Below are 21569 nucleotides of genomic sequence, written 5' to 3'. Positions count from 1 at the left end.
CTAATGTCTCTTCTAATCCTAAGCCTCCTTACACAAACCTTTCTGCATTTTTACATTTTCAATATATAAGCAATCACACTTAGCCATATTTGCTCTAACAGCACGGCTGTGATTCGCAGGTCAAGTCGTGCTAATGTACAGCCATCGCAGGCTATGAGTGATATTGCATTTATTATACAACAGTTCAATGGCACAAGTGTGTAAATAAATAAAAAACAACAATGGATTGTCTTTAAAAACCCTCTTTTGTGAGGAACTACTTCTTCTGCCACAGATTCAAATCTCATGTTGAAGTTGAACAGTTGATCCAAGCCTTGTTAATTTTAAACGTCACTTTATGCAAATAATAACGAAGAAACGTTATCACTTCATTGAAACTCACTGTAATATGTAGAGTAGATTACGGTACTATGAGAGAGAGATCAACTAACTCTAAGCTTCAGGTCAATCTATTACAAAATCAGTTTGAATGTCCACCGAGAAAAGCGATATGTTTGTCTTTTAACATTTAAGACATTCCATGAAGCGATAGTAATGCATTTGTCAGTTGTGTCTCGTAAGATGTTGTTTAAAGTAAAAACAATGTCCTTGTTTAGTTGTTTCAGTCCATTTCAATATAAAAGATGACTCACTCATAAAGCCACTCATTGACGCCATCTTGTGGCGTATATGTACTTTCACTAAGTCTAAAACACTAACAGCTCTTTCTCAATACCAAAAAATATGATTTATACTAATATTTAAATGAACAACAATGCCATTTAAACACTAGCAAACAGTTCAGTACGTACAAAAGCAGCGCTCTAGTTAATACAGATTTAATTTCAATGCAAATGAAGTTATGAAACAATATAACCCTTAAGCAAATCTATTAGCAAATTCCCGAACCACTGACCGAGATGAAGCTGTTCTCTGTGGGTACATGAGCACTGAACAGTCGCTGACGTTCTGCAGCTCACATCTACGAAAGCATCTAAACAATTTTTCAAATAGGTGCTATGTTTATATATAAATCGCATATCTGAGCTCTAAACAACTAAATTCTTGTCTAAAAACTCTTACAAAAACTACATACATACAAAATAACAGTATCTAATATGGTGGGTTTGATCATCTACCATGACACTCGCTGTGAGAATGCTGACAGTGGAGTGAGTGATTTGAACGGTGAAACGGTTCCTAGAATATCACATGGCTGGAAAGACCTCTCAGCCAATCAGATTCGAGAACCAGAATGAACTGTTGTATAAATAATTATAATATATTATGTATAATTTACCATCCTTATTAAGACATTTGGTCTCCACAATGTACACAAAACCTGACTGACATACACACACATTTATATAAGCCTACAATGGGGACATACCATAACCTTCTATTGTTTTTTTTAAGTATAGGCTAGTTGTGTATAATTACTACAGAAAAATATATATATATATATTTACAATATATTTAAAAATATAATGATAATAATAAGGCTATTATTGTATATCATTATAATAAAGTGAAAATATATTTAGTAATAGATATGAGATGTTTTTAAATATATATTTTATATTTACCTTATAAAATATATTTTGTTAAAATATATTAAAATATTTCAAACATTATTTATTAAGGTCTCCATGAAATCAAAATCTTGGGGCAATAATGATTTATCCGTGCACAATAACAAAAGTTGCGTCCCAAATGACGCACTATACACTATGCACTTATACACTATGTACTTGTGCACTATGCACTCATCCATGTTGTATAAGGTTATTTTGTCATTTAACAACGGAGTCCGATCCTCCCTTCCCCTCCGCTACGTAATTAAAGCTGCGACAGTTGAGTGCACGAAGTGTCCAACATTCCACACTTCGTTTTTTCCGTTAATTTAGTGCATCATCCGGGTATTTAAAGTGTACTTTTTCTTTTTGGAACCTGAATGCACTACTCGCACTATTTATACTTAAAAACGTCATAGAATAGTGCATAAGTACGCGAATTGGGACACACCTAATGTCCCTTTTTATTCTATAGTCTTTGACAGTAACTTCCCCTCTGATGACGTGTTTACTGACGTGAGGGCGGGGCAACCCTTCAAAACCGAGTCCCGGCCTACATTTTTTCTTGTTTTTTCGTTTCACTCCGAGACGTTACAATAGGGAAAGAAAAGATTCCCATTTAATGCCGACTCTAAACATTTCCCTTCCGCACAAAATAGCCAAAGAGCCAAGTGGTACCCACTTGGGACGCGGAACTAAAGTGTTCAGCACTTGTGGCAGTGGGACGTTTTTCTGGTTACTCAAAACAGCTTCCTGGAGGTTGACGTGGATGTTGATGATGGCAGAGACTAAAGCAGATCTGTCAACTGATGCTTCAAACCTTCACACCTCTAACAGCAGCGGGAATGTGTCCTCACAGACCAACAACCCTCTGTCCAGAAAACTCAACAAGATCCTGGAGACCAGGCTGGAAAATGACAAGGTCTGTTTCGGTTTGGTCGCACTAGCTAACTTATTAGCCTCGTAGTGCACCTGTCACTACGTACTCTTTACAAGTATAATTTATAATAATAGTAAAAAAAAAAAAAAAAAAATACTGCATCCTTGGTTTAAACAGAGATAATAAAGCAAAGATAGCACCAAAAGTACCAAAATTTCAGTACTGTGGAGTACTCTATATAAAAAGCTTTATCATGTTATAATATTACATGCTAAATCAATGGTACGTGAAAGTAAAAAAAATACTTAACGTTCATTTACTTAGATATTTACTTATCTTTTCTTTATTTTTTAAAAGAAATGAATGCGTGTATTAAGCATGGACACATTCAATTGATCAAAAGTGACAGCAAAGATTACTACATTGTTACAAACTTTCTATTAATCAATTAATTAGAATATACTAAATTAGAAAACAAAATAATATTACTGATTTTACTGTATTTTTAATCGAATAAATGCAGCCCTATATATCGAAAGACCATTGAATTTCCATACCATCACTGTACTGTACTGCCACAGTACACTTTGGTGAAGGTTTGCAGTAATGATTAGACATATTGCTTTGATCAGAACATGTATTGTGTTTTGTAAATGGAATTATATCATTTGATGTCTCTAGCCATGATCTTCATGTCGTATGGGTTGTAGGTAGGATGCAGTTGACAAACAATCAGCAGTAAAGGTCCTGTTGTCTCATTTTCTCTATTTTTAGGAGATGCTGGAAGCGTTGAAATCTCTCTCCGTGTTTTTCACTGAGAACAGCCTGAGAACCAGGAGAAACCTGCGGGGGAGACATCGAGAGACGTAGCCTGTCCATCAATGAAGAGTTTGTACGGATATTTAAAGAAGTGACGGAGGTAAATTCAGAGGCAGGGTAGAGTCGAGCACAAGCTGTTGGAAGTTCATTGTAGGTTTATAAGTGCAGAAATATATTTATTTTTTGACAACAATTTCTATGAAGCAGCTCAGACCAAAACAATCCAAAACTGTTACATTACATAAGCTGCCTGTGGGGCTTTTTATGATCTGTCATCTTATATTGTACATTAATTAAATGTGATTAAACATGACATGTTTTTTTATATGTTCCTTGAGGTTAACTCATAATATTAATTAAAAATTTTGCACACACACAGAAATGTATATATACACACACACCGATCAGGCATAACATTATGACCACCTTCCTAATATTGTTGGTCCCCCTTTTGCTGCCAAAACAGCCCTGACCCGTCGGGGCATGGACTCCACTAGACCCCTAAAGGTGTGCTGTGGTATCTGACATCAAGATGTTAGCAGCAGATCCTTTAAGTCCTGTAAGTTGCGAGGTGGAGCCTCCATGGATCGGACTTGTTTGTTCAGGACATCTCACAGATGCTCGATTGGATTGAGATCTGGGGAATTTGGAGGCCAAGTCAACACCTCAAACTCATTGTTGTGCTCCTCAAACCATTCCTGAGCAATTTTTGCTTTGTGTTATTGTGTTAATTATCTTGAGGCCACAGCCACCAGGGAATACCGTTTCCATGAAAGGGTGTACATGGTCTGCAACAATGCTTAGGTAGGTGGTACGTGTCAAAGTAACATCCACATGGATGGCAGGACCCAAGGTTTCCCAGCAAAACATTGCCCAAAGCATCACTCTGCCTCCGCCGGCTTGCCTTCTTCCCATAATGCATCCTGGTGCCATGTGTTCCCCGGGTAAGTGATGTACACGCACCCGACCAGGGGTCAGCATGGGCACCCTGACTGGTCTGCGGCTATGCAGCCCCATATGCAACAAGCTGCGTTGCACTGTGTATTCTGACACCTTTCTATCAGAACCAGCATTAACTTCTTGAGCAATTTGAGTTACAGTAGCTCGTCTGTTGGATCGGACCACACGGGCCAGCCTTCGCTCCCCACGTGCATCAATGACCCTGTCAACGGGTTACCACTATTCCTTCCTTGGACCACTTTTGATAGATACTGACCACTGCAGACCAGGAACATCTCGCAAGAGCTGCAGTTTTGGAGATGCTCTGACCCAGTCGTCCAGCCATCACAATTGAACCCCTGTCAAATCCTTACACTTGCTCATTTTTCTTGCTTCTAACACATTAACTTTGAGGACAAAATGTTCACTTGCTGCCTAATATATCCCACCCACTAACAGTTGCCATGATGAAGAGATAATCGGTGTTATTCACTTCACCTGTCACTGGTCATAATGTTATACCTGATCGGTGTATGTGATAAAACAATTATTTTCAAATTTAATTTTTGACCTTTTTGAGGGGTGACTCCTTTTAAGGCTCGTCAATAAATGGCCACTGTTATGACTGGCTAAGGGTATTGCACAGGAAACGGTATCAACACCCACTTGCTATTGTACATGTGTAAGTGTTTTGAAAACATTACCCATATAAAATCAGTTTGTGATGCAGCTGCTGTCAGATCCAATACAGAGCTGACTGCTTCATCTTTCAGAAAGTTTCTTTGCGAACTCTCCATTACACTGTGCCTCGTTTACAAAACAAAATGCTCTGAACAAGCATATAGTCCTCTGACGTGATCCAGGATGCCATTAAAAATAAACCTTTTTCACTCTTTCATTTGTCCTGCTGTCAACAGATTCAAGTGTGTGGAGTATGTCAGAAACTGAACGTGCATCTATATACTGTATCCAGTGTAGACAGCATCAGTGATTATAATGGGTTCTATTTGCTTTTAATGCGACACTTCTGGTGTAGGCAAGCGTCAGCCATTAAGAGAGCAAATGTGACGTCACATGTCCCACAATATCAAAACGAGCTGTTTTTGGAACTTGATTAAATTAATGCTTTGTTTATAATGAGGAAGAAGTTTTGAGCTATGAAACTTGCAGGATGTTTTACTGGTACAAAGACCTTGATGTCAAAAGATCAATGTAAATTTGGCAAATTTGATTTCTCATGTCATGACCCCTTTAAATTACAATGTATATTTATGCATTTTAATTAAGATTAATACATGTTAATTCAGCAAGGACACATTCAACTGATCAAAGTGAGACTTTTCTGCTCTTTTGAACACTCTATTTATCAAAGAATCCTGGAAATAAATCCATGGTTTCCACAAAAATAACAAGCAGCACAACTGTTTGATTATAATAATAATAACAGTGATCATAATAAACATTGATAATAATAATAATAAATGTTTCTTGAGCATCAAATCATCATATTAGAATTATTTCTGAAGGATCATGTGACACTGAAGACTGGAGTAATGATGCTGAAAATTCAGCTTTGGGATAAATTATATTTATGTATTAAAATAGAAAACTTTAAATTGTAATAATATTTCACAATATCACAGATCAAATAAATGCAGCTTTGCTCAGCATAAGAGACTTCTTTCAAAATCCTTACAAATATCTACCCACACTTATGAAATGTACTGTGCTTTAAATGTTATTCTTATTATAAATTCTTATGGATAAAAGCTTCTGACTAAATGTAAATGAGATATACATAATACACTTTGCTCATTTGCACATAACCTCTGTACCTTCTGCTGCTGTATAGGACTCCTCTTTAGAGATCTTAAGTGTGTCTTTCTGCTTCAGGAACTAGAGAGTGTTCATGAAGATGTTCAGGCTATGAGCTCCTGCTGTGAAGAAATGACCAACAGGTTAAAGGTAATCACGCATGTTCGCTTTCAGATAGTTACATCTGTAAAAGACCATGTGAAATCAAAATGGGACTTTTGGTGCTTTATATCCATGTCTGAGGTAATCTATATGCTAGTGTACTCCAGAATGTTGACATAATAAAAATTTAAAAGCCATTTCAAGAGTTTGAAGAAGATATTTGAATGAACATTTTTGAAGGACCAACATGCCAACATGCGCTTTCATGTTCTGTGTGTCAACAGGCAGCTAAAGAACAAACCCAGGACTTGATTGTGAAGACCAACAAACTTCAAGGAGAAAAGTGAGTCTGATGTAATGCTCTGCAGTGTTTGACTGATATGAGGTTTTCAATAGCTGGAGAGCAGGCTTGCCGATGGCATATACTGAAGCAATATCAAAAGAACAAGAGTTGCAATACAATAAAAAGTCCCTGTGGTACTAAATATCATATGGAGCCTGCAGTGTAACAACATATTCCGCCAGTATAAAAATGCAACAATATGTATCATGGATTGTGACGATATGTATTGTGTATAGTTCACCCAAAATTAAACTTTAGTTTACACAGACTTTATTTAGCATCAAATAAAGTAAAGATCAGACATTTAAGCTTTCATGTTTATTAATTGTTATTAATAAAGTAAAAAATAAAAGGCATTATATAATATAATAGAATATTTAAAACATTAAATGTATGCATTTAGTCCGGTCCAAGCCTATTCAAGTTCAAAAACATTAACTCTATTTTGACATTGTTTTGGCTTTTCTTTTTCCTGAATGTGGAAGTCTTGCCCGACTCATAGCAGAATTATCCTTTACGTTTTCCGGTATCTGATGTTTCTGGTCGAATTAGGGTATTTTCTGAGCTGATAATGTAATGTTAAACCTATGAAAATGGTTTAAAAAAAGCACATGGCATCTTAGTGCCACTATGACATGAAGTTAGCTGCATTGAAAACAGATGGGCACTCATATTCTACATACAGCTCCCGATCGGGATGAATTTTGGGGGTATATGTGCACTCTTATCATGTCCTCAAAATGATAAGAGTGCACATGTACATTTTATGATATTTTAACTTAAGTGCTGCAAGCCATACTTTTACGGATTTGCTGGTGCTCAAAACACATACTTTCCAGGAATTTCTTCAGTTTATAGCTGTTGTTGTGGCAGTCACTAACAGCACAGCTTAACTGTGATTCGTCAAGCTCAAATTGTGAAAGAATGGTTGGGTGGGAGCATGAATAATCATTTTCACCCATGAATCGGCTCATCTAAGTCCACTTGATGGAAATAAATTAAAGGGTTAGTTCACTCAGAAATGAAATTGCTGTCAATTAAGTACCTCAACCTCCAGGTCCTCAACCAACCATTGCGCTCCGACAACGGAAGTGATGTCTCACACTCATTGAAGTATAAGCAAGAGATATCACTTCCGTTGTCAGAGCGCATTCAAACCTCACTAACCGATTGCTGAACGCAGTTGGACATAGTGGTGTTTTAGAGGTAAAAAATGATATAAATATTGTTCGGTTTCTCGCACAAACTGATCGTTTCGTGTCTTAGGACATCAGTGTGTCGTCATGAGCTGCAGGGTTTAATTTGGATTTGTCTATGCAATTTTTATTTACTCTTAAAGACAAAGTTCCCACTTATATGCATTATAAGACTGACAGAAAACAACGGTTGGAGTTAAAAATTATCATTTGTGTTCTACTGAAAAAACAAAGTCACCTACATCTTGGATGCGCTGGGGGTAAGCAGATAAACATAAAATTTTAATTTTTGGGTGAACTAACCCTTTAAGAGGTGCATCAAGATCTTGTATTGACAATGCAAGAGTCTAACACTCTATAAAGTCTACTCCAGCACATCGCAAAGACGTTAAATGGCTCACAATACACTGTGTGTGTGTTACTAACCACATTATAAGATAATTTCTCCCTTTGCCATTTATTCTGTTTCTATGCACTGATGTTTGCTTCTAAAATGAGAAGAAAAGTTCTGTAATTTAATTTAAAACTCTTGTCTTTGTAATTAATGAATATCCAGCACTTCTACCAGAATGCCACAGTGTTCTATTTATGGTAAACATCACAATGTTGGACTATTCTTAGCAGTACAGCAGGGCAGCCTTTCAGAGCAGATGACAACAAGACTGCAGTGTTACACGAATCTCATTTCCATTTACAGTATACATCAGAGAAATCTGAAAGAGTGTGCACATGTTCACTGCTGAGCACTGTGATGTCCAACTTTTGATGAGGTCAATGAAGCATTCATCGTCTTCTGCTGGAAAATTTTATCTCCATTATACTATACAATATACTATGATGGTGCAGTTTTGCATTTCCAATTAATATTTCCTTATCTGTTTTGCTGCTAGCTTTGAATGCAACTGATTACAAGCTAGCTGCTGATAACGAGACAATGCGATACACAAAAGTAATGACACAGAGAGAAGAGGATTCTGGTATATGAGACTGTTCCTTGTTGACTTGATTGGTCGACCATATCATATCAGGGAATTTGGCTCTAGGTCTGAGACTGGACGATATGGCCAAAATTTATATCACGATATAATTCTTAATTTTGGTCGATACGATATAATTCCGATATCGATATGAACTATATAATAGCCTCAGAAAAACTGCCAAGAACGGCCACAACGGATGTCTGTACCTACAAACGTCTGAAAAATGAATTTGCCAAATCTATGAAATCTCTTCCTATAAAACTATATAATATTTTAGAAATAAAAACAGTACAAATAAATTTGTTCAGCTTTTATTTGTATTTAGCCTTCATACAAACATAAAAATAAACATAAGACTCACTCACTTTAGTAATATTAATATCTTTAACATTTAACTATAACATAGGCTGATTTTATTATTCTTAAAGGGTCATGAAACCCCAAAACACTTTTTTTGAGATGTAAATAGATATGTATAGGCTTGCACATCATTGAAAACACTAAAGGTACTCAATGTTATTCATAAGTAAAAAAATAGTTATTTTTGCATTTTTCATAGCGATTTCTGTCTTCCTGTTTGAAAAGCTGAGTCGGAGCAACGTCACAAAATCTGACGTCATCGTGTACTTTCGGCCCAAGTATGGGCATGGTCGAACATGCTGACGTAGACCGCTTCGAGCGAATCTCGACATATATATTCATGACATAAAGCTCATTTAATCCAATCACTGCGCTGTAGTATGCATAAGATTATAATTGCAGTATTTTGCATGAGGAAGCATCACTTCTCTCGGAAGTGGATTGTTTTGCTGTAATCTACCAGCACAAATGGAAAATATGTTCGCATGAGATCGCATTACAGCGGAGAATTCAAATAACACAAAAGTGCTGTTCATTCACCTCTGCCTGCTCTAGCTGCGTTCAAATACGCACGTGTGTTGTTTGTATTTTGCTTGCGATGCGGTCAGAACTGGAGTTTGAATACGAACACATGAAAAATACGATTGTTTTTATGATATACAGGCGGAGCGCGCATATGCTCGGTTTCAGTGCGGAGCTCCGCGATGAGTTTAATAACACTAGCCACGTGACACATAGCTCATACAGAATAAAGTATCCTTGTTTAAAGTTTTTATTTCACACATTCTCCTGCACCAAACATTAACCAATACGGTGTAGTTATGCACACATATTTTCATCAAGTTGTGGAAGCTTGTTCCATCGCATTTGCATCAGGTGTACTCATTTTGTAAAACTTGCCGCGTTCGCGTTTGATCTTAGCGTACAACTGTTGAGCACTGGCTGGTGGCTGCATGTCTCTGTGATGTACGTCATCACACTAATAGGCAGTCGCGTTCTGCTCTTTCTAACGGCTGCGCCTCAAGTCAGTGATGCTGTAATGTATATATCGAAATACCGGAAATGTGTTTAAAAATCATATCACCGTTATCGAAAAAAATTATATCGCGATATATATTGATATTGAATTATTGTCCAGCCCTAGCACAGAATGGTAAATCAAGGCTCTATCTTCAGCACATCTTGTACTTCCTGCCACCCACAGATCAGGTTTATGGCCCTCACTGGTGAAATATCCTTGTTTATGGCCATTGAGAGACTGCCGATGAAAGTCATTTGAGTGGAATTAATTGAAGAAAGGGCTGACAGGGCATTGACTCTGCCGGGCTGTGGTGTGCCATGTGGTGGACCAATGAGATGTGGAGAGAGACAAATAGCAATGAAGTACTTTGCTGTCCGCTTTCTATGGACAGCTACCTTCTAAGCAGCATGTATGTGTCCACTGGTGTGGAGCTGAGTGCGTGTTTTCTGTTAAGTCTCTTAGAGAGCTGACCGGAAGGCTTATGCAGGCGATTGTGGGATTGACAGTGAGTGGAGTATTTAGAGGGTTTAGAAATGTAGAAAACTATATTCAGTTTTGATGATTGCTATGAGGCAGTGATTTGTAATATGTTTGTTTGCTAATACTGCTGCAGATTCTGGCGGATTTAGTCCGAAGTAGGGCTGCCCTTGACTAAAGATTGTCTATGCACATCTCATACGTATTACATGAGAATATTTGTTTTCCAGTTGAATTGGTTCATTTAAAAGTAGACATTTAGCTTTCTATATGTCTGTGAGGCAAGTTTACATTGACTTTCGGTTCTTTTTTATTGGTGCGCTCAAGTTCACAGAGAGAAGCGGTAGAAAGCGCACCCTGTTTGCTTTCATTATTTTACAAAAGCACAATGTTTTGTTGTTACTGTGAGTGCACAGAAATAAAAGTAGACTCTTCACAGATGCAAAAGATGTATTACTCTTATCTGCGTGACCAAATATGTCGGAGTATTTCAGTGCAAGTGATCGCGCCGGCGCCTCAATGTTAGCTGTCATAGAGCAAGCACGTTACTATTCAGCTTTCACACTTCGCACAAACACTTGAATAGCCCACATTTTTCTAGGCTAATGTTAAAGTGAACGGCCAAGTCAAGTTGCTACTACTTACGTTTCAGATGATAAGCCATATTTGAGGTCGATGAATGATGATAGGCGAGCTTTTGGATGTCCTGCCCGATGTACTGTATTTACCACATAGACCAGCTGTTAATGATCTGTCCGTCACAGACTTCGAAACTTCCTGTGGAATTTTTTTTTTCCCTGCGACTAAGCGACTAATAAAATTTTGGTTGACTAAGCCTCTTCTCATTGACTAATGGTTGGTCGACTATTAGGGGGCAGCCCTAGTCCTAAGCAAATTTTTACATACTACTACGTTTAATTTAATTTCAAATATAGTCTACAAGAAACTCATAGTGCAATTGCATTCTAAGTGAGGGATAAATGTGATGCTGCCTTACAGAAGGTATTTGAAGGCAACATAACGTTTGGAACAGACTTCACACCAGGGATGCGCCAATGATGTCTCGGTAGGTTGGAAACTCATTAGGCTTTGGAAAAGAGATGCAGACTTCAATGAGGAAGGCGAACATTGTGAAGACCGAACAAGATCTTTTGATTAAGAGATGAGCTAAGTTCAGAGGTTTGTGCGATTGGCTGAGGGAATAATCCTGTTGTTTTAGAAGCGAGAGTCCATCGTATCTCTGACCTTGTGGAACGGCCCTTGATTTTGGCACCAAAGGAAATGCTGACAGCTGTGATGGACAGCTGGTGTCTCCACGCTCTACTACCATCAACCCTGTACCCGTCCAGCAGGAGAGTTTGTCTAAATCCACAGAGTGGCACACAAAGACAGACAGGTGAGAGAGAAGAGATGGATCAGAGAGAGAGAGAGACAGAGAGATATCGATGAAACTATAATGAGGTCATTTTTCTGGAGTGTATTGTAATGGAACGCTGTCAAGAAATATTTGTCCAAGCCAATAAAAATGCTTAGTGTTCATTTCATGCCATTCCGTAAGGTTTCAAATTCATTCATGTCACGGTAAACAAGATTCCCCTTCCTCTTTTTGTTGAAATAAGAGCTTGGTCTACTGAATGCAAAAGCTTTCTCCTCAAACATGGCTTGTTTATGATAACCCTGAGCTTATTAATGATCACTGAAATTTGCATAGCAAAACCTGTTTAATATTCAGCAACCTTGTCCTCCCAGATCAGGGGTATCCAGTCCTGCTCCTAGGGCCAACATCATGAAAAGTTAGATCCACCTTACCCCAACACACTTGCCTGGAAGTGCCCAAAGATCACTTTCTGTTTATCCTGAAAACATAAATAGTTTGGGTATGTTTAACTTAGAGCTAAACTGCAGGAAGGTGGGCTTCCAGAATCATGGTTGGACACCCCTGTTCCAGATGAAGAACAGACAATGTGAAAGTATGGTGGTACGCAGAGGTTAGCCGATCATAACTTTTAATGGTACATTCACACAGAATTAATTTTTTAAATCTACTGGGCCACGTTTCCATTATTTTTCTATTTAAACATTGTGCTCACGTCTTTTGCTGTCTTGCACATGACACAACGTGGTCTCTAGACCAGCATTGCCAAGTCTGAGGTTTTCCCGCAGAATTGGGCTACTTCTACACTGTTGCCGTGGGTCGTTTTTCATGTCCGTGGGTTGAAGCTACCCCAAATAACATAATTTTTAGCTCCTGGAATGCAAATTTTACCAAGGGAACCCCACTAAAAACACATATTTTACCCCCCGGAATTAGACTTTTACCATGGGACCCCCATGAAACGCGATTGGGCTAGTTTTGAGTAGCAATTGGGTGGGTTTTGTTGTGAAAATCTGGCAACCCTGCTCTAGACTTTGCAGGTTTTGTTTTTATTTATTTCACTGCCCTGCCTCTCGTTTTTTAAATGCAAAAACGTCTTCTGTGTCAAGGGCCCCTTAGAGTGTCAAAATCCTTTGTAATGTTCAGGGATGGGGCAATGCAAACAGAATCCCCAGAATTTTCATGGTAAAAAAAAAAAAAAAATCCTGTGATTTAGAAGGACTTCTCATGAGGACGAAAGATTTTCTCACGCTGATTTCACAAAGCAGGATTCACCTGGATTAAGGATTCACCGCGTTGACCAACAGAAAGCTGCTTGGTTTGAAAGTGACTCCGGTGTGAGTGCTGCACTATATGGACAATATACAGTGGACCTTTTTGCTCAGAAAATTGCACTGAAAATTCGTTAATGTACTACACCTTAGGGGTCAGTGAGAAAATGGTCATGAAAACTAAATTAGGACTACCATTAAGTTGACTTTAGGGGACAGAAATAAAATACTGAAGAGTATGTCTACTTTACATCTAATAATATACATTTAGCTGCATTGTCCCATATGGAGTCACATTTGGTATTCTATTAATATATATAGTGTCCTTCCACATTATGTTGTCCTGCTGTTCTGTAGGGACATTGCCTGTCTCAGTGACATTTTCATCAGCCAGATGGGATTGTGCCTGCTTGTCCAGCTGCTTTTTAACCTTGCCTGACCGTGTCTGTCCCCAGAGGGACAGCTCTGCAAGGGACAGGTCAGGACATGGCTTGTCATTCTTTCGTGGAGGACAGAAAGCAGGATCTCAAATATTAATACACACCTGCTGGTGTTCTATTTTCTCTATCTGGAGTTTGTCTTGCCAGGTGACCTTTCTGTCACTGATATTGACTGAGAAAATTGTGTGGCAGAAATACCTGCAACAGTTGAGTTGATTTATATTACAACATGTATTTATTTAGTAGTTTTCATAGCTTCATTTAACTGAAATGATTGATGTAGAGGCTCAAGTTTGTGAGAGACTTGATCAATTAAGTTTTTATTCGTTACTCTGCAACGCTTTCTGCATATAAAGTATAGTGTGATTCCAGACGAGCCCCCAGTTTTTCACTTCTTAAACCTCTAGACTCACTTCTGGTATAACAGGATGTTTTTTCTCCTTCTGTATCAAAGATTTTGAAAGCACTTTGATGTCAGTAGAAAAGTCTGAGCACTGTTTCATTTGAAACTGAGAATAAATGCAAATATCATTCCTGACAGCAAAACACCAGTTCATGACAGCACTGAAAGCTCCAACATAAAAGACCAAGGACAGTCAAACAGACCAGGACCTGGCTGCATTGTTTTTCCACAACCTTCATCACTACCTCTCATTATATCTTCATTCATATCATTGAAGCTTTAATTGGTGTTGAGAGACCTTTTCATTAAGAGGCAGGAAGTGAGTGTCATGCTGAAGGCTTTATCCTGTCACCTGTCTGAAGTCTGGTGATGCTTCTTGCATCAAACACTCGTTACTGAAGATCAGCAGCAGATAGTTTAGTATGTTGTAATTTTCTGTGAAATGATGCAGCAAACCAGTGTTTCTCAGCTGGTTTTGCTTCAGGACCCTAATTTTGGCAACCCAACACAATTTTTTTTGAAGTAAAAATATTTGCAAAAATAAACCAAAATGTCCTTAAAGTCAAACAGAAATTTAATTATTATTATTATTATTATTATTATTATTTTTATGAATTAACTTTTTGATGTTTTTGTTACATTTAATGATAATTCTGTGGTTTCTCTTGGGGGCTACTGTAATAATTCATAGCACAAAAAAACATGGTGATCAACATTTTCTCCCTTTTAAAAGTTAAAGGGTTAGTTCACCCAGAAATGAAAATAATGTAATTTATTACTCACCCTCATGCCGTTCCACACCAGTAAGACTTCGGAACGCAAAATAAGATATTTTTGTTGAAATCCGATGGCTCCGTGAGGCCTTCATAGCCAGCAATGACATTTCCTCTCTCAAGATTCATTAATGTACTAAAAACATATCAGTTCATGTGAGTACAATGGTTCAATATTAATATTATAAAGCGACAAGAATATTTTTGGTGCGCCATAAAAAAATAAAATAATGGCTTATATAGTGATGGCCGATTTCAAAACACTGCTTCAGGAACCTTCGGAGCATAATGAATCAGCTAGGGCTGTCAAACGATTAATCGCGATTAATCGCATACAAAATAAAAGTTTGAGTTTGCATAATATATGTGTGAGTAATGTGTGTAAATAATATGTATATATAAATACACACAAATTAATGTATATATTTAAGAGAAATATGTTATGTACAAAAAATGTATTTACATATAATATAAATTATAATATAAATAAATACATACTTGTAAATATTTCTCAAATATATACATATGAATGTATTTTTTTTGTATATACATAATAATTACACACAGTACACCCACATATATTAGGCAAACTCAAACTTTTATTTTGTATGCGATTAATCGCGATTAATCGTTTGACAGCCCTAGAATCAGCGTGTCAAATCAGCGGTTCGGAGTGCCAGAGTCATGTGATTTCAGTGGTTTGACACACTGATTCATAATGCTCCGAAGCTTCCTGAAGCAGTGTTTTGAAATCAGCCATCACTATATAAGTCGTTATTTTGATTTTTTTTTTTTTTTTTTGGCAAAAAAATTCTCGTTGCTTTATAATATTAATATTGAACCACTGTACTCACATGAACTGATTTAAATATGTTTTTAGTACATTAATGGATCTTGAGAGAGGAAATGTCGTTGCTGGCTATGCACTGAGCCAACGGATTTCAACAAAAAATATCTTAATTTGCATTTCTGAAGATGAACGAAGGTCTTATGGGTGTGGAACGACATGAGGGTGAGTAATGAATGACATTATTTTCATTTTTGGGTGAACTAACCCTTTAATATCTAAAAATATTGATCACAGTTTGTTTTGTGCTATTAATTATTCACTTTTCCACTGACATCAAACATGTAAGGAAAAAAAAACAAAAGTCATGCTACGGTGAACAATGTTTCCAAGTCTGCAGAATTGGGATTTTGTACTGTTGCCATGGGATTTTTTTATTTTTAGTCCGCGGGTTGAATCGGAATCACCCAAGGAACTCAATTCCCCACCCCCACCCTGGCCTGGAATTTGAATTCCTTGAACGTGATTTTTAGCAGGACAAAGGTAGGCAAATGGGCTAGTTTTGGCCGTAATGGGTTGGTTTTGAATAGCAATTGGGCTGGTTTTGCTGGGTTTGAGCAAGCAAAAAATTGAGGTTCAGGATCATACTGTACTCACACTGTACTCTACTACACTTTAGAGGGTTTTTTTCTGAAATATGTGGTTTATTATATGGTTAGGTTTATAATTATATTTTTAATAATAATAATTTAATGATATTGAAAAAATTGGGGGATTGTCCAGGATCATTGGGGAAAATTGTACCCCTGAGATCCTGTTACACAGATGTACTAAAATAGAAATTCTTGAGAGATCCAAGTTACTAAGATGCGGGAAGTGGTGAAGAAACATCATCAGTCGGCCCTCGTCTTTGAATCTAATGAATGTCCTTTTAATCGCTCATGAACTCTTACATGAGTTCAACTTCTGTGTTTCCTTTCTGATCTGTTGTCCAAAATTGTGTGTAGAATTATGTGAATCCTTTTGTTTGGAAGCTAAATAACTGATAACTGTCCAACCAGTGACATTTTGAGATGTGCTCAGCAACATTCTGATGGATTGCCAATAGATAGTAAAGGATAACTGACATAGCATACAGGGAAGACCATTTTTGATTTGTCTAAACCCTGTTATTGTTGTTCTGGTTTCTAAAGGGTCCTATGATAAACTAGTTTCAAGTTTGATGGCTCTTTCTCTGGTAGTGATATTGCTGTAAGTGGAGACTTGCAGTGAAAATCCTGATATCCAGAAGGGTCTGTTATCTTATTGTGCTAATTAAGCTGGGACCTTATTACCCACCCACACAAATGTCCTCCGTCTTTCATACACCCCCATCCACATAGCAAGTAAAAGAAAGTCAATAAGTAGGCAAGCCTGCTGCTTTGTGTTCTGGGCTTTTGCAGATATGTTTTTCTGGGCTGAGGCATTGATTAAGGTCTTTACCACTCACTTCTGTAATATGTTGCATTTGATAATCAGTAGATTTGATTGGAGGAGGTGTTAGGCTGAGGAACGAGTCATGCTTTGGATGGTTCCTTCAGTGTTAACAGATGCACTGTTATTGTGATGCATCATAAAGCTTGCAAATTATTAAATAATAATGATATTATTACCTACCTATATTTTCTCTCTCTCTCTCTCTCTCTCTCTCTCTCTCTCTCTCTCTCATGTATATACATATATATTAGGGCTGCCCCCTAATAGTCAACTAAATGTTAGTCGACTAGAAGAGGCTTAGTTGACCAAGATTTTATTAGTCGGCAGTCAAGTGTCGACGTGTTAATTTTTTATTTTATGTAGTTGTAAAATATTATTTCTTTTGCCATGGTGCTGTAGAGAATAGTTGTGCAGAAAATGTTCATGGCACATCATGACTGCTAGTCTTGAAACAGCAGTGTGGTTATATGCCATGAACTTTATAGACTGCGCTTAGGTATTCATTCTTCTGTGCTTTTTATATTTATATTTCTTTGATTTACTTGACTCAAAGTGAAAATGTGTCATGGTCTCACACTTTTTCGGTGCACTTTCTTTTTTCTTCTTTGACATCTTGTAGTTCTAGAGTGATCTTGTGGAACCAGCAGTTCTCATTAATAGCCTATGAGGAGATTCAGAGGATGACTGATGAAACACACTCCTTCATCACAGTTTGGTGTCTGATGTGATCTGAAGTCACCCATGCTCATCTGAGCATAAATGCACAAAACTTACCGTCTGCAGATCTGTTAGTCAAATTTTTTCATAGTTACACTCCATTGAAAGTAGTGTGGTTTTGTAGTCTTAAAGTATTAGTTTCCCCAGAAATGAAAATTGTCATTGTTTACTCAAACTGTATGACTTTTTTTTTTTTTTTTTTTTTTCTGACAAGAAACACAAAAATTGAAGTTTTAAAGCAGCAATAAATAAGTAATAAATAAATAAGTGCCATAAAAACATTATAAATAAGGGTGCTCCGATCAGGATTTTTGGGGGCGATTACCAATTATGATCACCGGGAGCAGTATTGGATGAATAATACTATTCTTAAAAACAATTTATTTTAAGTATTAAAAATTTAAGAAATGAGAAAGTATCATGAATTGACAAACCTTTATTTATTGGCAAGCAACATATTCCATTCCCTCTCTTAATGTAGCTTTCCTGTGAAATATATAATATTAGGCTGCTGTCACTTTAAGACTGAATTCACAGATCCAATATACTGTTACACATGCGACTTATTTTCCTACTGTTTATGTTCACTTATGACATAACAAATGGTGTTTAAGCAAATGCTCTCCAAGCTGGGCATTTTGACACATTCTGTGTCTTTTTAACCTTTTAGGCTTGAACCCGAAGCTTAAAGTTCCCTTTGCTTGTCCGTGTTTCACTCTGTCTCGGAGGCGCACAGAAAGCCACTTGGGGAACAGTATCTTTTTCACAGCTATCATTGCTGTCTCCGCTCTCCGCAAAGACGTTGCACATTTATTGTCCTTTTCATACACCTGGTAGAACTGCCTTCAAGACTTTTGAAGCCATGCAATAGCCTAGTGATGCTCAAATTTAACTCACTAATAGCTACTCACTGAAAATCTTCCCGTGCAATTCGCATTAGCGATCACGTGTACTCTATGTATAGGGAGAGTAGGTACTGACCGCACGTTTTACAAGATAAAATATTTGTCAATGACACTTAGGATCTGTTGCACACCAAATTCTCTGCCATTGACCGGTCAGTCATCTCTCCTCACTATCTTCGCATGATAAGTAAAATCTGATGTACTGTAATGTAACCGACTACCGCAGCCTAACCATGTCCCTTTAGGGGCTCCGAAGAATGCGTTATTCATTTTCTGTGCCTTTCTGAATTTGGAAGTCGGCTTTGGGTACCTCTAGTAAGCAATAACGTACATCTGAGTGAACAAGATGGATCAAAGTTAGCAAGGGATGACATAAAAAAGTGGACTTAAATGCAGCTTAAGTTGAACTTCGGACCATTTGCAAACATATCTTTTAGATCGAGTTTCTGAATTGGATCAAGATCTGAAAAGATCTGACACAAAAGAATGATTTATTCACAAAACAGTGTTATTATTATTAACTAAAACTATGAAAATGTATTACTGTTAATTGAAATGAAGCTGAAATCATATAAAATATAAATAGTAGATAAAAACAGAAGCGTGAACTTTTTCTTTAAATCGGATGTCTAAATTCCAGTTTTCTTTCCAGCAGGCTTGTCTCTGTCTTTGAGTTGTAATTTACATCTTCTCTGACATTTACAATGTCCCTCACAGACACACACACCCTGCAGAGGTAAACCTTGGGTGGCAGGGAATTACAACCATTTAATACATCTTTGACATGTTCTCATTGTTCAGATTTTCCAGGTTGGATATCTTTCCCCTGGCCTAAAGCAAATGTCAAATACTTCTTTGAAACCGGAAACATGGAATACGATCCCAAAGCAAGTCCACACGACTAGACACGTCCCCTGAATGCTTACATGTTTCCTTTGGCATGTTAAATACTGTTACAAGCACGTAGTCATGGGGAGAGTTAAGGTAACATTATGTATTTAACTGGGGAACATCTTACAGAGAGAATGATTTAGGAGTGTGCGATATCCCGATTTTAGATTGTGAATGATTAAAATGTCTCCAAGATCTGCTTTTGAAGAGAAATCATAGCATTGTGCTACAACGCAACTTGCGTTCAAATCACGTTTAGCAATTCAGCGGTAGGGTTAAGTTCATGTGACGTTACAGTTCTTCGCAATAACGAAAGTTTATTATTTGCATGTGTTTTAAAGCCTTGCCAGGTAAACTTTTGTATTCACACACTGACACAAGCTTTTCTGTCACACAGTGTGTGAGTGTTGAAATAAGTTCTCTTTTGAGTCTTATTGCTTTTAAACTGTCCAATACACACAAGGTTTACATAAACACAGTCATTTTTATCTTGGGTGAATGTTAACCATTCGGATGCATGCCAGTATATTATGATACATGTGTTTCAATATATTAGATCCTTGCATTAGGTCTTAAAGTGACAGTAGCATAATAAATCCAATGCCATCTGTGTCATTAATGTTATTCAAACAACAAAATACAAAGCGAAAATCACTCACTGACCTTAATAGCTTAAGTAGCTTTAATAATCGTCGGTGTATTTTTAATTTATACAATGAAGTTTATGTAGGGTTTTATTTTTACATTTGTTAATTCAATGTCTGTCTTGAATGCTATTGTTAAATCAAAACAAAGATAAAATAATGAAATAAAATAAAGTGAAAAGATTTTGGTCGTATCGCCCACCTCTAATTAGGCCTAAATGGTCTATCATTCTTTTTTTCTTTTGTTACCTTGTAAGTAGGGTTGTCACAATACCATAAAAATGTCTTACGATACTATACCAGCTGAAGTATCACGATACCAAGTAGTATCGCGATACCATGCAGTATACAAAATGAACCAAACTTTCATAAATACATGAAAACAGACCAGATTTTTCTCTGAATACTTCATTAATGAGAATGAATAACAGGCTTTTATTACAATCAAATGAATCATTGTAAACAAAATTAATCTTAGCACTGCACAGAAGCTGTATGAACTGACATTACGATGTAGCATTTATGCATTTACACTTAAATTACAATTGCATAAATAATGTTATGATATTAATGTTTCAAATATAAAAATCTGAATATAGAAATAAAAATGTTGGCGGGAAAAAAAAAATGATAGAATAGACCTACTTTTAGATGGTAAAAAATGATAGAATAGGCCTACTTTTAGATGGGAGACTAAAGTCGCCAGTGGGTGGCAGCAAGTGTTAATGATTAAGTAAATGAATCATTCAACCGATTCGTTCAAAACGGCTGATTCATTCAGGAACGAAGCAAATGAATGGATTAGTGAGTCAGTGATTAGTGAGTCAGTGATTAGTGATTAGTGAGTCAGTGACTCACCCAATTTGTTCAAAAACAGATTCATTTAGAAACGAAACAAAAACAGCGCTCTTGCTCGTGTCACAAACTATCAGGAGCATTTTTGCCAGCCTATCTTGGAATATCTAACCCTGACTGGAGAGCAGTATGTATATTAAAACATATAATACATTTATAATTATAAAATCACGATTGATATGATTGATAAGAACTGAGTGCAAACTCGCTATAGTTTATTGATGAATGGAATTGCATTTGTCTGAATCGCGTCTGAAAGATGTTTCTAGAAACAAACTATTTAATCTTTTCCAGAAGTGGTCAAATGAGCAACGGAAAAACTGTGAGAATTCATTCTTATATAAAGATTTTATGACGTTAATTAAGTGAATTTCAGACCCTCCAGATAAAATGCACTGCGAACAACAACGTGCAAGTGCAACTTTATCTCATTGCAAAATTAACTGAAGCATCAGGAAACAATAAGGCGCTAATTCTACAGAGCATTTACTACACAGGGCACAGCAGACAGTCAACGGCAGTCTCTTGTAATGTTTTTGCAGGCACG

The 21569-nt window shown here is 37.0% G+C and overlaps 1 protein-coding gene across 1 annotated transcript in view; it reads left to right on the top strand.

Annotated features, from left to right (window-relative positions):
- The first annotated feature begins 2145 nt into the window (after positions 1–2145).
- cog6 (component of oligomeric golgi complex 6) overlaps positions 2146–21569 on the top strand; it is a 74467-nt gene continuing 55043 nt past the window's right edge. The window contains 5 exon segments of the mRNA XM_048160218.1: positions 2146–2475; positions 3208–3282; positions 3284–3352; positions 6085–6156; positions 6393–6451. Of these exon segments, the coding sequence (XP_048016175.1) occupies positions 2176–2475; positions 3208–3282; positions 3284–3352; positions 6085–6156; positions 6393–6451 (575 nt within the window). The 5' untranslated portion in view covers positions 2146–2175.

The sequence above is a fragment of the Megalobrama amblycephala genome, linkage group LG16 (genome assembly GCF_018812025.1).
Source record: "Megalobrama amblycephala isolate DHTTF-2021 linkage group LG16, ASM1881202v1, whole genome shotgun sequence".
NCBI lineage: Eukaryota > Metazoa > Chordata > Actinopteri > Cypriniformes > Xenocyprididae > Megalobrama > Megalobrama amblycephala.
This window is presented reverse-complemented; position numbering and strand designations above follow the sequence as displayed.